Genomic DNA, 15,662 nt, shown 5'->3' on the forward strand with positions numbered 1-15,662 from the left:
TTTAATCATATTATTATATGTAGTAGAAGGCGATGGGTTAGAAGAAGCCTACATAACTAACCCATAAAGTAAAATTTGACATCTATTTATGGCCAGCTATGTAAACTTTAACATTGGTTTATCCTGCAATAGATGTTGTTCAATTGGTAACATACATTTTTGTCTTCTTCTAATGCCTCTTAAAGGGAAAGTAATCTAAAAGTAACGGAATGTAATAAGATTACGTTACCGATTACAATTTTGGACAGGTAACTAGTAACTGTAACGGATTACATTTAGAAAGTAACCTACCCAACCCTGACTCTAGGTCTAACTAATCATATGGGACCCAAACTAATGCGACCCGAACTGGGGGTCGCATGGAAAAAGTAATTGCTTTTGACACAGATTATCCATTATATTGACCAGATAGTGGCCGCTCTAACAATGAAAATAAATGTTTAACATTTAAATTTATGGGTGTAGTGCTGCCAGAGCTCAGAGGAGCTGCGCTCCCTCACTTTTTTTTATTTGACTTGAGAATACACGGTTAAACTATTTTTGGAAAATTCATTACAAAAAAATATTTAAAAATTATATTTAACTAGGCCCTACCACTAAATTTCAATGAAAAACTATAGAATGACAAACCAAATGAATATGTATAGCAGCCTAAAGGTAGGTAAATGGTGGTAGGTAAAAAATCAATACAAAAACAAATCACTGTGTCTGCCAAAAACTCCATGGACCCCTATTGTGCAGTGGAACCCAGAACGATATGTGGAACCCAGAACGATATGTGACCACTTGCTTAAGGCGACGGCGTTTTGCAGAGGACACCCAAACCAGAGTGGCCACCGCAAAGCCCAAGGAGCCTGACCCTCTCTGGAAGTTGCTGTAGCCCTGCTTAGTATATTTAGCCTACATTGGCTATTGGTTGAGACACAGGGCCCGTTGTAGCTTGGTATGTCAGTGTGAGCAATTGGAAATGTAAATTGGGCTAAGTTGGAGTTAATAATGCATTTAGGTTCTAGTTTTTAGACGTGAATCTGTGGAGGGGAGAACGGCTCATAAAAATGGTTGGAACGGAGCGAATGGAATGGCACCGAACACCTGGAAACCACGTGTTTGATACCATTACACTGATTCCGCTCCAGTCATTACCACGAGCCCGTTCTCCCCAATTAAGGTGCCACCAACCTCCTGTGGCGTGAATACACCACACCAATAAGTAGATTTTATGGCTGTGCAATTCTACATTGTACTGATTTATGTTCACTACTTGGCCAATTGATTTGATAGCATTTTTTTTCTATGCAAATTAATTCTATGAATTAATACTTCACTTCTCTGTTTTATTTTATTAGGCTATAGGTCTACTGCAAATTATTGTTGTATGTTCCTGAACTGGCCGAATGGCAGAGCTATGCTTCAACTATTCTTCAGCGTCACAATTTGGGTAAACTTCTTTCATTAACGTAATTGCGCAATCCCGGCTCTGTCCTTTCAGCACCTTTCGGTTAAAACGTTCTTTCAGTCCTTTCGCTTACAATGAAATTTCATCAAGATCTTTTGCCTGCTCCTTTAATAGTCATACTCATCACTTATTATTAGTATTATTACAAATAGATTATCTGTTCTAACAATGCTCGTTTAGTAAAGTCTAATCAAAGAATCAATGTCTCCCAAATGATTAATTTGCATGTTACATAACCAAATATAATAACATAAAATATTAGGGCTGTAAAATTACTGCTACACCAAAAACCCCTCATTTCTAATGAGATTTTAGGATGGTTAGTAGCTGAAGCTCAATAGGCTAGTCACATGTATTTTCTCATGCGTCAAAACTCAAGAGCACCCCTCTAGGCAGAATATATGCTTTGATTGAAAGAAATAACAAAAAAGGCTCAAAGTCTGTTAACACAAAGTCTTTTCAAATTCACTAATTCAAGAACATCTAAATACATATTGCCATGAACCTGATTGAGATCAATTCTAGCCTTTAGTTATCTGTCAGATAGAAATATGAGGTGGCTATTATTACTGTGTAACAGATTTTGTTTGTATGGAAAGGTTTTGTAGCCTTTGTTTTGTCTCGTTTCCGAAGTAAATGAACGTGGCTAGGTTTCGCCAGTTGATTTAAAGTTAGACAGATATCTGGCCAAAAGTTGGCTAATGTTAGCTTTTCTTTTTCCCTCAATCACACTAAACCAGAATCAAACGTTGAAACCATCAGCCAAACGATTTAATATTTATATTCTGACGTTTTTTCAGTGCAATGTGAGTTTTATTAGTCAGTATGGCAATGAAATGTTATTGATCTGTCAGTTTCCATAGCTAATTCTCAACTTTTCACACTGACACAGTAATAAACAGCTCTAACGTTGCAGGCTTCAACGTCATGGTGTATGTGAAGCCTGAAATGATAGAGCTGTTTATTACTTTTGGAAAGGTCTCTCTCTAACTGTACAGAAACCGGCGAAAGTTTGCCAAGTTCATTCACTCCCGAAACGGAACAAAACAAATATCACTATCTGACAGATAACTAGAGGCTAGAGCTGACCTGGCTGTGGTATTCATTCACCTCACTCGAGAGGGTATGAAACATTAGCCAACGTTACATGTCAGTTACAATACTAGCTCAGCACTGCGAATAAAAATAGTTATGTTTATTTCTGTTACGTTAAACAGCAGTTACCTTGCCAGCTACATCAGTCAACTATTAATTAATATTCATATTAATAATAATATTATTATTAACAATTAGTCATCGCGTTCCAGCAGGTATATCTCACTTGTCACCCCCAAAGCCAATTCCTCCTTTGGCCGTCTCTCCTTCCAGTTCTCTGCTGCCAATGACTGGAACGAACTACAAAAATCTCTGAAACTGGAAACACTTATCTCCCTCACTAGCTTTAAGCACCAGCTGTCAGAGCAGCTCAAAAAATCACTGCACCTGTACATAGCCCATCTATAAATAGCCCAAACAACTACCTCTTCCCCTACTGTATTTATTTATTTATTTTGCTCCTTTGCACCCCAATATTTCTACTTTGCACACTCATCTACTGTCAAATCTACCATTTCAGTGTTTTAATTGCTATATTGTATTTACTTTGCCACCATGGCCTATTTATTGCCTTTACCTCCCTTATCACACCCCATTTGCTCACATTGTATATAGACTTATTTTTCTACTGTATTATTGACTGTATGTTTGTTTTACAGTCTCAGTTGGTAGAGCATGGTGTGTGCAACGCCAGGCTTGTGGGTTCGATTCCCACAGGGGGGCAGTACAAAAAAAAAGCACACATACACACTGAACTATGCTAAACTCTCCCATGCTGGTCCAGCCAGCCTTCCAGAAGCATTGTTTCACACAGCCCGTCAGCCCGCTCTGTGATGTCCACATGGTCGTAAATCCAGCCTCTGAGCACTCCAAACAGCCTACCCAACAGCTGAGGCGTCCGCGTGGTCCTAATTTCTAAATGTGTGAGACATGAAACCCCCTGTCCCCAGTGAAAGTTGTGCCCATCATATTTACAGTTGAAGTCGGAAGTTTACATACACCGTAGCCAAATACATTTAAACTCAGTTTTTCACAATTCCTGACATTTCAGCCTAGTAAAAATTCCCTGTTTCAGGTCAGTTAGGATAACCACTTTATTTTAAGAATGTGAAATGTTAGAATAATAGTAGAGAGAATGATTTATTTCAGCTTTTATTTCTTTCAAAGTTTACATCAATCAATCAAATGTATTTATAAAGCCCTTCTTACACACAGCTGATGTTACAAAGTGCTGTACAGAAACCCAGCCTAAAACTCCAAACAGCAAGCAATGCAGGTGTAGAAGTGCGGTGGCTAGGAAAAACTCCCTAGAAAGGCCAGAACCTAGGAAGAAATCTAGAGAGGAACCAGGCTACATATACTCAATTAGTATTTGGTAGCATTGCCTTTAAATTGTTTAACTTGGGTCAAATGTTTCGGGTAGCCTTCCACAAACTTCCCACAATAAGTTGGGTAAATTTTGGCCCATTCCTCCTGACAGAGCTGGTGTAACTGAGTCAGGTTTGTAGGCCTCCTTGCTCGCACACACTTTTTCAGTTCTGCCCACACATTTTCTATAGGATTGAGGTCAGGGCTTTGTGATGGCCACTCCAATACCTTGACTTTGTTGTCCTTAAGCCATTTTGCCACAACTGTGGAAGTATGCTTGGGGTCATTGTCCATTTGGAATACCCATTTGCGACCAAGCTTTAACTTCCTGACTGATGTCTTGAGATGTTGCTTCAATATATCCACATAATTTTCCTCCTCATGATGCCATTCATTTTGTGAAGTGCACCAGACCCTCCTGCAGCAAAGCACCCCCACAACATGATGCTGCCACCGCCGTGCTTCACGGTTGGGATGGTGTTCTTCGGCTTGCAAGCGTCCCCCTTTTTCCTCCAAACAAAACAATGGTCATTATGGCCAAACGGTTCTATTTTTGCTTCATCAGACCAGAGGAAATTTCTACAAAAAGTACGATCTTTGTCCCCATGTGCAGTTGCAAACCATAGTCTGGCTTTTTTATGGTTGTTTTGGAGCAGTGGCTTCTTCCTTGCTGGGCGGCCTTTCGGTTTATGTCGATATAGGACTCGTTTTATTGTGGATATAGATATTTTTGTACCTGTTTCCTCCAGCATCTTCAGCATCTTCACATGGTCCTTTGCTGTTGTTCTGGGATTGATTTGCACTATTCACACCAAAGTACATTCATCTCTAGGAGACAGAACGCGGTATGAACGTGGCTTCCTGAGCAGTATGACGGCTGCGTAGTCCCATGGTGTTTATACTTGCGTACTATTGCTTGTACAGATTAACGGGGTACCTTCAGGCGTTTGGAAATTGCTCCCAAGGATAAACCACACTTGTGGAGGTCTACAATTATTTTTCTGAGGTCTTGGCTGATTTCTTTTGATTTTCCCATGATGTCAAGCAAAGAGGCACTGAGTTTGAAGGTAGGCCTTGAAATACATCCACAGGTACACCTCCAAATGACTCAGTTAGCCTATCAGAAGCTTCTAAAGCCATGACATCATTTTCAGGAATTTTCCAAGCTGTTTAAAGGCACAGTCAACTTAGTGTATGTAAACTTCAGACCCACTGGAATTGTGATACAGTGAATTATAAGTGAAATAATCTGTCTGTAAACAATTGTTGGAAAAATTACTTGTGTCATGCACACAGTAGATGTCCTAACCGACTTGCCAAAAATGTCATTTGTTAACAAGAAATTTGTGGAGTGGTTGAAAACGAGTTTTAATAACTCCAACCTAAGTATGTAAACTTCCGACTTCAACTGTATATATTGCTACATTTCGGGAATGCATGAAGTTTATTAGGCTACTGATGAAATAAGTTATGAACTTCATAGGGTGGTGAAAGTGCATTGTGATGAGCTTGATGCGCCTTTCCAATAAATAGAGGGTCATATTCTGGTGACATGATCGATTATTGGCTGCCATTTGTTTTTTTTTGTCAATCTTGCTCTTTTGTCCATAATCTCATGCAGGCTATATCTGCCAATTTTTTGGTAGAGTGGGCACATTCGCTATACAACTCAATATATTTGTGACCACACCATCAGTAGAATTGAAAAGATTAAAGCCCATTTAACTAGTATTTTTCTTTTTTTCGGTAGCCTATATTGGAATTTTACAGCAACAGTTATTTTTATGTGCACTACGTCACACATCACCTGCAAAAATGTCCAAACGCCTGAATGTACTGCATCGCAGTGCTTTAGGCCTAACTACAGACCCGGGTTTGATCCCAGGCTGTGTCACAACCAGCCGGGAGTCCCATAGGGTGGCGCACAATTGGCCCAGCTTTGTCCGGGAGGGGGGGGCGCTTTACTTGGGAGTGGTTATAAACTACCCCAAAACAGGATACAAGTCCAAGGTTTTTAGCAAAACAGAAGATTCTGACTCAAAAATCACAAATTACTTTTATTGAAAGACTAGTACAAAAAAAGTACATCATGTATAAAACACAAAACATTGCTTTGTCTAGATCTAACTTGGTAAATAAATGCAATTGCATAGCTACAATACATGCATGAAGCACTAAAGCGAAGATTCAACTTGCAGGTCATATGCAACATTACAGGGCAAAGATGAGAGGAAAGTAAAATTGGAATATAGGCTACCTTAAAAATCACTGAAATTCATAGTTCAACAGGCTGGATACCTGATACAAAGACAAAGATACAGGTCCAATCAAATTATTGTACAGTATATTACAGAATAAATTACTACACATTAATGTTGATAAAATAAAAACGAGTATTGTTCCCAATAATTCACAAATACTGTTAATTGTGAATTTCAGACTAGACTGATTGCTTAAGAACTACATTAAATGCTAACCATATCACAGAACTAACAAACTTTAAATGTGAAATCTAAGTTATTACATAGTGAGAAACCAGCATCAGAATAGTCACATGGGGAAAATGCACAAATACAAAATCGAAGTTTATTAGTCACATACTTCGCAGACAACATGTGCAAACGAACAGTGAAATGCTTATTTATGGATCCTTTTCCAACAATGCAGAGATAAAATTAGAAAAAAAATTAAATAGTGATGAGGAATAAATACAGTAAATAACAAATAAAATAAACATGGCTGTATATAGGGAGTAGAAAATAACATAGCTATAACAGTATACAGGAAGTACCAGTACCGAGTCAATATGAAATAAATTAACAATTAATTAGAAAGCCCTCAACCCCCATTGAAATATGTCCATATACATACAATCTTCCCTATAGTATGGATAATTAAAAACTGATTTTAGTGTCCTTCTTATACCACTCAATTTACAAATAAAATGCCTAAATAACCTGTTTTGCATTTGAAATTGAATGAATTTAAGTGTGCTTTGGTTTTTGTTTGACAATGTAGGCTAGTATATCGTAGTTGCTTAACTAACCAAGTAATGATGAATCCTAAGTTTGAACATGATAGTAAGTCCTCAAAAGTATAAAATGCTTAAATAACGATCAATAGAATTGACATATGTATCATGAAGTTTAAATTATACGGAAGTCCTGCAGACAAAAGAAATATTGAATATAAAAGAAAAGAAAATAACAATTCCCCAGAATAAAAAAAAACCCACTGGTTTTGACAACGGGGGGGACAGATCGAGTTGTGCTCATATGGGTTATTTCAATGCAGGTCTAAGTTGTTGAAGTAGATCCACTGTGTGTGTGGTAATGACATAATCATGTCCCATTATTGACAGTAATAAACAAAAAAGGTATCCAGCTTGGCCTCCAGGAGGAATAGTTCACGATCTGAACAGGTTACTATTGTATTTGCTGCTTTATAATATGGCGAAGACATTTTTTATATATATATAATATATAAATAAAAAATACTTTGGGGCATTGGGTCTGGAAAATAAGAGCAAGATTTAAAATAAGAGTAATATGCTTTTAAGGCCATGAAATAGCTTATTTGACTCATGCATCTGATCTACAGCTCTTTTGGATGAGAGGGGTTTTTTCTTCGGCATTTATGCAAAGCACACTAGTGTTGCTTTACTTCATTTTGATAACCGTAGGCCTCCATTGCAAACGTTAACATAATAAGCAGGAGAAAACTCAAAACGACCTACCTAGCACTAACTATTGCCTTACAAAAAGGGACATTTCACAATTTTCAACTTCATAGTCATCTCCACCACCCAAACATCAACATACTGTATATAAGCCCATTTCTATATTTTGTAGTAACAAAAGGATGAGGACATCATTCGGGAAACACGTTAGAAATTGGACGTGTTCCTCTGCCCAGGCGTTGTTGACACCTGCCAGATCTTACACCTGGATAGGTATTTTGCGTATCAGCTAACCACACAATAATATTATACATATGCCATTTAGCAGACACTTTTATATGTGGGTGGCCCCAGTGGGAATCGAACCCATGATATTTGCTATTGTAAGCACCTTGCTCTACCAATTGAGCCACACAGGACCACCTATGTTACAGCGATCTGCTAGTCGATGTCACAGTTGCTAGAATGGCACGCAACCATTGGTTGATGCATGCACGTCTGAGCAGGAGCATTATCTGGTCAAAAGTACTAACTCATAATTGGTTCAAATTACATGATGCACACCAGATGACATCCAGAATAATATTATATATTTTCTGGTGTGCATCTTTTTGAGTACATAAAACAAAGAAACACAGTTTACACACTGATGTTGGTGTGGTGCTGGAGATGATGAATATGAAGTTTCAATTTGAACATTTTCCCTTAATATCATCCCTAAGTACCAACACTGACAAAACACTAGCACTGCCTTCCCTCACTAAATTAAGGCTGGTGTATTGGCTGTTGGTGCTGTGAACAGGCTCTCGACCGCGGCCCATATAGAAATACACAGGCCATATATACAGAATAGATAAATATAGTGTGAATGTGAATTTGTTTCACAATAATACAAGTGCTACTGTACGGCTGTAACCTGTTAATTAAGGTATTCTGCCGATCAGTCAAAACTACAGCATTTTATGTCGAGAAAAACACCAAGAGAGGTGTCCGAACATCTGGGTTGTGTTCATAAGGCACCAAACGGAAGAAAATGGATTTGCAACACGGAGTGGACTACATGGACTTGTCCAATAATAAATGCTCATTTTCTGTTGCAAAACGTTTTCAAACATTTTCCGTTGCATGCCCAAGCCTAATGAAGACGAACCCAGGACAATACTAAGTACAACAAGACCAGATGAATTGGGAAAAACTAGTCCATATGCCTCAGTCAGTCTATAAGTTACCAAACAAACAAAATGACGGAATTCAGCTGCTCGCTGACTAAAGGCAATCAGCGGTAACTTCTTCTTGTAAGAGCTTGTAAACCAGAAGCACTCCGTAGGCTTCCTCAAAGATGCTCACACTGTGGTGCAATATCGCCAGTCTTCCTCCTCGACCTCCTCTTTGGTCTGAGATGTTGTCATGATGACCTGTAGCTGAGGACTCTCTGAGCTTTCCTGGCTGTTTGACCTCACCTCCTCATCTTCCTTCCTCATCACCACCACCTCCTCCGCCACTTCTACCTCTTCCACAACCTCCTCCTCAACCTCCTCTTCCTCCTCCTCCTCCTCTTCTTCCTCCTCCAGCTCCTGCTGTTGCCGTTTCTTGCGGCAGCAGGGCTTGAAGAGGTGAGGGTCGATGAGCACCTCCCCAAAGCGGCCCTTGTAGATGATCCCACAACACACCTTCTGCCTGGTGGAGGAGCAAAGGAACATGGGATTATTCATGTAATACTGATAGTTTATGCAACCATACAAGATTTGGTCAATTATTGTTACAGCGACGAATGCATACGTGCATATAAAATACAAAGTCTTAGATGGCTCGTGTTTCCTTTTTTTTCTATTTCTCTCTTATCCGAGTACCAAAGCATCTGGTGAAAATGAACAAGGACACTTCCAGGCTGGATATTACAGACACATTGTTTTGATCGGAGGGGACTGCGGCCTTACCTCTTCCAGTAGGTGAGGTCCAGGAAGGAGAAGACAGGGGAGCGGCTGGAGCCTGGGGAGAGCTCCGTGTCGGAGCCCTCATCTGAAGGGTTGCTGTAGCTGGGAGACTGGGCCGGGGAGGCACTGGACGTGGTGCTGTGGGCATCAGAGTCTGGAGGAGGGAGATGATGTAGAAGGCTATACTGTAGCGTACATCATTGGATAGACTGAAGGAGTATGTTCAGTTTGGTGATGTCGCACAATGTTTGAATCTCAACCTTCCGGATTATGCACAAATTTAGGCTACTTGTGAAATGAAAATACATATTGTCTGACTCAGTGCCTGAACATCTGAAAAGCACTGAGATTGGGTCTTACTGTTGCATTGATCCATTACTGAATTAGCAAAACGGATCTAAAAGTGGTCAAACCTTAATATGTTTATGGGGCACTGAACAGGACTTACTGTTCCTCTTTAGCTCTTTCTGCAGTCGGCTGATCTGGATCGGCATGGCTCTCTTGGAGAGGGACTTCCGTTTCTTTGGCCTGGAGGAAATCTTTAGGCTGGGGCCTCCTCGGGCATCAACCACCTAGGATAGGATAGAAGAACGTGAAGAGAGAAGTGAAGAGGTGCTCCCATCACTTTGTTTCCTTCTTAACCATTTCCAACAGGCAGGTGAGTAGTGAGGAGCAGATGTAGACAAAAACGTGGAGCTTACGTGATTCCAGTTTTTCTTAGACCCCACTGGGAGTTTCTTACATCGTTTCACCAGGAGTACACAGGCATTGCAGATTTCTCCAGACCGAGTTTCACATAATCTACATGTGGGGAAAACATGTGAAATATGGGTTAAGCAGGACCATGTGAACAATGTAAATATTATGGATGTTCATAATGACATTACATTTAGCTTACCAGGAGGAACACAATTTCTGACCATTTTACAGTAATTCACATGTAGCTGTCCACTCATTAGGGATATTAATATTTTGTTAATTTTCAGAGTGTGTTTGGGAGGCTGCAGCCCACCGATTTGCTGCACAGGCCCCATGCATAATTATGCACTGAGTGCTATGGAAACAGAACTCAATGTGTGATATTTTATTGACTGCTCAGCTTTTTTTTTTTTTTAATGTTTTACAACGCCTGCAGTCATTCTACTTTTGCAAGAATGCATAGATGTCAAAATCTGCTATAAGGGCGCGGTAACTGCCAGAAATCCTTGCTTACCCGAAACAGCTCGTGAAGTCATTCTCGTACCGCTTGCTGTCGGTGAAGCGTGAGCTGGAGGACTTGGCGCGGCAGATGCAACAGCCGTCTAAACTCCGGTACATCTTTGGCTTGTGAAAGCCAAACATCTGTTTTCAAAAACACAAAACAGAAAGGGCATTTGCAGTTTAATAAAAATAAATTTAAAAAAATGGTACAAATCATTATGAAAGGGAATGGTCTATAATAAGATATGGTTATGGTCAATTTTGTTCAAAAGTGATTTATTTGCAAAAGATTCAGCCTGTGTACCAACCAGCGGAACAACAGGTTACAATTTCAATCTTTCTTTCCCCCGTATAGGCCAACTATTGTAATAATGGTTGATAGACATGCAATACTTTTCAGAAGTCTCGCGCGTTAAATAAAGGTGAAAAATAATAACGCGCAGCAGATGAAAGTGAGCATCTTGCCATGCCCTGACCCAAAAGGAGCGAATATAGGTCAGCTGTCTGTCTGCGTGTCATACAGATAATGTAACCCTGCTGCCGCGCTCTTATCGTCTTCGGAGATTTGCATTGCATAGCTGCCGCAGCGATATGGCCAAATATTACATATCCTTAGCTAGGACAAAATTGTAAACTCTGGTTTGACGCTAAAAGACAGACGCACCGACGCGGTAAATGAAATAACCAAGGCCTAAGCTAAGTTTATCTGACCTGCTGCTTGTGTCAATACCTCGTGGTGCAAGAAATGTGAAGAAAATGTGGAAGAACGGGTTATTTCTCATTTGCATTTAAAGGAGAAGTATATATTATGTTGCCATGCAAACCCTATCACGATGCGTGGAAGCCTTCAAAATAATCATGCGGCAAAACCGTGAGCCGCGCCCCCTACAGTCTACTTGTTTTGCCATATAAGTGGCAGTCCTTCGGATCTCTTGACAGTGCAGTGGCACAACCAGACAGTAGCAGGATAATACAGTACGTGACGTAACTCTACATGGCAACAGACTTCAAAGGCGGAGAGGGGGTGTGTGTGAGGGAGGGGGCGAGAGGGTGTGTGTGTGTGTGGGAGGGGGCCAGGGGGTGTGTGTGTGGGAGGGGGCCAGGGGGTGTGTGTGTGGAGGAGGAGGCCAGGGGGTGTGTGTGTGTGTGTGTGTGAGGGAGGAGGCCAGGGTGTGTGTGTGTGTGTGTGTGTGTGTGTGTGTGTGTGTGTGTGTGAGGGAGGAGGCCAGGGGATGTGTGTGAGGGAGGAATGGAGCTTGTGTGCTATTATGTGCGTAATATTTAGAATTTTGAAGTTGTAAAACCGACCTACATCGTTTGTCATTAAAAACGGCCTATGTTTAAAAACGAAATGAGTCGGTCATGATGAAAAATAACCTTAGCACCGAAGAAAGACTACTGTAAATCGATACGTTCCCCGCCCACTTACACGAGGAAGCATGGCACAAGAGCAGCCTCAAATGCGCACCCATTTTAACTGAACGTTTCAACCCACCGTCTGAGTCCATAAACTCGATTATGTCATTGACACAACCGCATTATCAAACTGTTTACATAAAAATAACATAGTCCTCTCTAAAGCGAGACAATTTGGCTTTGGAATAGTCGTGTAATGTGATCTTTAGGCTACACATTGTTATTCAGGCGACGTCGCGTCACTGGCCAGTGCAACTCCAAACACCAAATGCGCACGAAGTTCAAAGCTTCGGTTTTTAACAGTGACAACGTAGGTCTACATCAATTATTTTAAAATTGTGGTTTAATCTTGCTATCATTTGGTTAGGCTACTACTTGTTTTGTGATAGATGCATCCGTGTTGACAGAGCAATCGCCCGCGTGTTGAAAGCGCACCATCTCGGGTAGGAAGGCAGGCACGATGGGGTCTCGAACTTGGGTATTACTTACGTCAGTAAGCAGTCGAATAAATAGCGGAACATGCACATTTCAACATCGCAAACTAAGTGTACTCGGAAGGCTCAGGAATCCACCTATTAAGAATCACAACTAAAAATGAATTAAATCGGGAAGAGACTATATAACTCGAAATAAAGAGGATAAAATGCGTAGGCCTAAATCTACTGTTCACCCATTTTTGATATGTTGCAGACTGGGTTTATTTAGTTCACGTTCACCATCAGAAGTCAACAAACTGGCATATTGCTGCAATCGTTTCATTCCCATTTAAACTAGCCTATTAAATCCGGTATATATATATATATTTAAAAAAAAAAAAAGGTTAAACGAATAAATAGGCTAGGTTTATAGGCCAATTAATTCTGTTTCTCTAACTGTGAAAATCGTTGTTAATTGTTCGCCTTCTCAAGTGGCCAAAACAACTCGGAGCTTGCTTGTTTTGAAGCCTACAATAGCCAAGCAAACTGACACAAATATTTTTTGCACATTTTGAGAAGCCTAGACCTGAACAATAGCCAACACAATTCTTACCTTAAATGCAAGTCGAACGTAGCTGATACAAAGTAATAACCTTGAACACGCGTCGTTACAATGTAGCCTAACTACTCTTCACAATTCCACAGCATCGGATACCGTTCTCTCTTGTTGATGTCTAGTTTGCTGTGTATGGGACTTGGTAGTTGTGGACTCAGTGCGCCTGCGCTCCATCCACGCCTCCATTTTCTGATTTTCTTCAATCAACCTGATTTGCATAAACGGCTGACGTTTCATCGCGTTTGCGCTCTGCTGGCATTATACGGATGGGAACATTGCGCGGGAACAGGGGGCTCGTCTTTCGTTGCTATGGCACGTTGAAGAATGTAAGCAAAGAGGCGGAGACAATCTTTTACTATGGAACGCCAGATGGCTTGTTAAAATGCAGTCGCTTGAGTAATGGCCGTTATAACAAAACATTAGTAACTGGACTAGGTCTCGTTTAGTGGACAAGGACTCGTGTAGCTGGGTAACTCCAACATACATTTATTTCAAAGTGAGAACCACTCACTGACATCTGACTTTTTATCAAATCAAGATCAAATCAAATTGTATTGGTATGCGGGTGTAGCGAAACGCTTGTGTTCCTAGTTCCAAAAGTGCAGTAATTAAAAAAAATACACAACTTTTTTTTACTCCAGCTATTTAAAAACCTCTTAAGGATCCGCCCCTTTCAAAAAATGTTCTCCTAAAATGACATACCCACCTCTAACTTCCTGTAGCTCAGGACCTGAAGCAAGGATATGCATATTATTGATACCATTTGAAAGGAAACACTTTGAAGTTTGTGGAAATGTAAAATGAATGTAGGAGAATATAACAGATTAGATCTGGTAAAAGATAATACAAAGAAAAAAAACATGTTTTTTTGTTGTATTTTTGTTGTTGTTGTACAATCATCTTTGAAATGCAAGAGAAAGGCCATAATATATTATTCCAGCCCAGGCGCAATTTAGATTTTGGCCACTAGATGGCAGCAGTGTATGTACAAAGTTTTAGACTGATCCAAAGAACCATTGCATTTCTGTTCAAACTGTTGTATCAAGACTGCCCAAATGTGCCTACTTGGTTTATTAATAACTTTTCAAGTTCATAACTGTGCACTCTCCTCAAACAATAGCATGGTATTCTTTCACTGTAATAGCTACTGTAAATTGGACAGTGCAGGTAGATTAACAAGAATTTAAGCTTTCTGCCAATATCAGATATGTCTATGTCCTGGGAATTGTTCTTGTTACTTACAAACTCATGCTAATCGCATTAGCCTACGTTAGCTCAACCATCCCGCGGGGGACCCACCGATCCTGTAGAGGCATATCCCCTCATCTACAAGCCCATAAGAGTGACCAGTTCATCTGCCACCCTTATTGATAATATTTTTTACAAATTCTTTGAGTAATGTGACTAAAACAGGTATACTTTATTCTGACATTTTTGACCACTTTCCAGTGGTTTAAAAGGTACCCAATTGTCATACTTGAGTAAAAGCAGAGGTGATTTTAGCATGTAAATATTGGTGGTGCAAACTATATACAGTTGAAGTCAGAAGTTTACATACACCTAGGTTGGAGTCATTAAAAATCGTTTTCAACCACTCCACAAATTTCTTGTTAACAAACTATAGTTTTGGCAAGTCGGTTAGGACATCTACTTTGTGCATGACACAAGTAATTTTTTACAGACAGATTATTTCACTTATAATTCACTGTATCACAATTCCAGTGGGTCAGAAGTTTACATACACAAAGTTGACTGTGTCTTTAAACAGCTTGGAAAATTCCAGAAAAAGATGTCATGGCTTTAGAAGCTTCTGATAGGCTAGTTGACATCATTTGAGTCAACTGGAGGTGTACCTGTGGATGTATTTCAAGGCCTACCTTCAAACTCAGTGCCTCTTTGCTTGACATCATGGCAAAATCAAAAGAAATCAGCCAAGACCTCAGAAAGAAAATTGTAGATCTCCACAAGTCTGGTTCATACTTGGGAGCAATTTCCAAACGCCTGAAGGTACCACGTTCATCTGTACAAACAATAGTACGCAAGTATAAACACCATGGGACCACGCAGCCATCATACCTCTTAGGAAGGATACTCCTTCTGTCTCCTAGAGATGAACGTACTTTGGTGCGAAAAGTGAAAATCAATCCCAGAACAACAGCAAAGGACCTTGTGAAGATGCTGGAGGAAATGGGTACAAAAGTATCTATATCCACAGTAAAACGAGTCCTATATTGACATAACCTGAAAGGCCGCTCAGCAAGGAAGAAGCCACTGCTCCAAAACCGCATAAAAAAAGCCAGACTACGGTTTGCAACTGCACATGGGGACAAAGATGGTACTTTTTGGAGAAATGTCCTCTGGTCTGATGAAACAAAAATAGAACTGTTTGGCCATAATGACCATTGTTATGTTTGGAGGAAAAAGGGGGAAGCTTGCAAGCCGAAGAACACCATCCCAACCGTGAAGCACGGTAGGGGCAGCA

At 40.2% G+C, this 15,662-nt stretch overlaps 1 protein-coding gene across 2 annotated transcripts; it reads right to left on the reverse strand.

The window, feature by feature from the left end:
- Positions 1-5,963: 5,963 nt before the first annotated feature.
- LOC115197071 (SIN3-HDAC complex-associated factor) lies at positions 5,964-13,338 on the reverse strand. 2 transcript variants are annotated; one of them, XM_029758251.1, is made up of 6 exons: positions 13,178-13,338; positions 10,746-10,873; positions 10,234-10,333; positions 9,981-10,104; positions 9,536-9,686; positions 5,964-9,275 (listed from the first exon to the last, which is right to left on the reverse strand). In XM_029758251.1, exons 2-6 carry the CDS (start codon positions 10,871-10,873, stop codon positions 8,942-8,944), a joined length of 837 nt encoding a protein of 278 aa, XP_029614111.1. In that variant the 5' UTR covers positions 13,178-13,338; the 3' UTR covers positions 5,964-8,941. The 2 variants fall into 2 exon arrangements, with proteins under 2 accessions (XP_029614111.1, XP_029614112.1); XM_029758252.1 differs by lacking the exon at positions 13,178-13,338 and adding an exon at positions 11,041-11,567.
- Positions 13,339-15,662: the final 2,324 nt, after the last annotated feature.

This window comes from Salmo trutta, chromosome 7 (assembly GCF_901001165.1).
Source record: "Salmo trutta chromosome 7, fSalTru1.1, whole genome shotgun sequence".
In the NCBI taxonomy this organism is placed as follows: Eukaryota; Metazoa; Chordata; class Actinopteri; order Salmoniformes; family Salmonidae; genus Salmo; species Salmo trutta.

Bases quoted from the DNA above. Each gene is read 5' to 3' on its own strand.
- LOC115197071 (XM_029758251.1), bottom strand. From the start codon at position 10,873: ATGTTTGGCTTTCACAAGCCAAAGATGTACCGGAGTTTAGACGGCTGT. The intron at 10,334-10,745 runs GTAAGCAAGGAT...CCCCACATGTAG, and splicing joins GACTTCACGAGCTGTTTCGG to ATTATGTGAAACTCGGTCTG. The intron at 10,105-10,233 runs GTAAGCTCCACG...ATCCTATCCTAG, and splicing joins CTAAGAAAAACTGGAATCAC to GTGGTTGATGCCCGAGGAGG.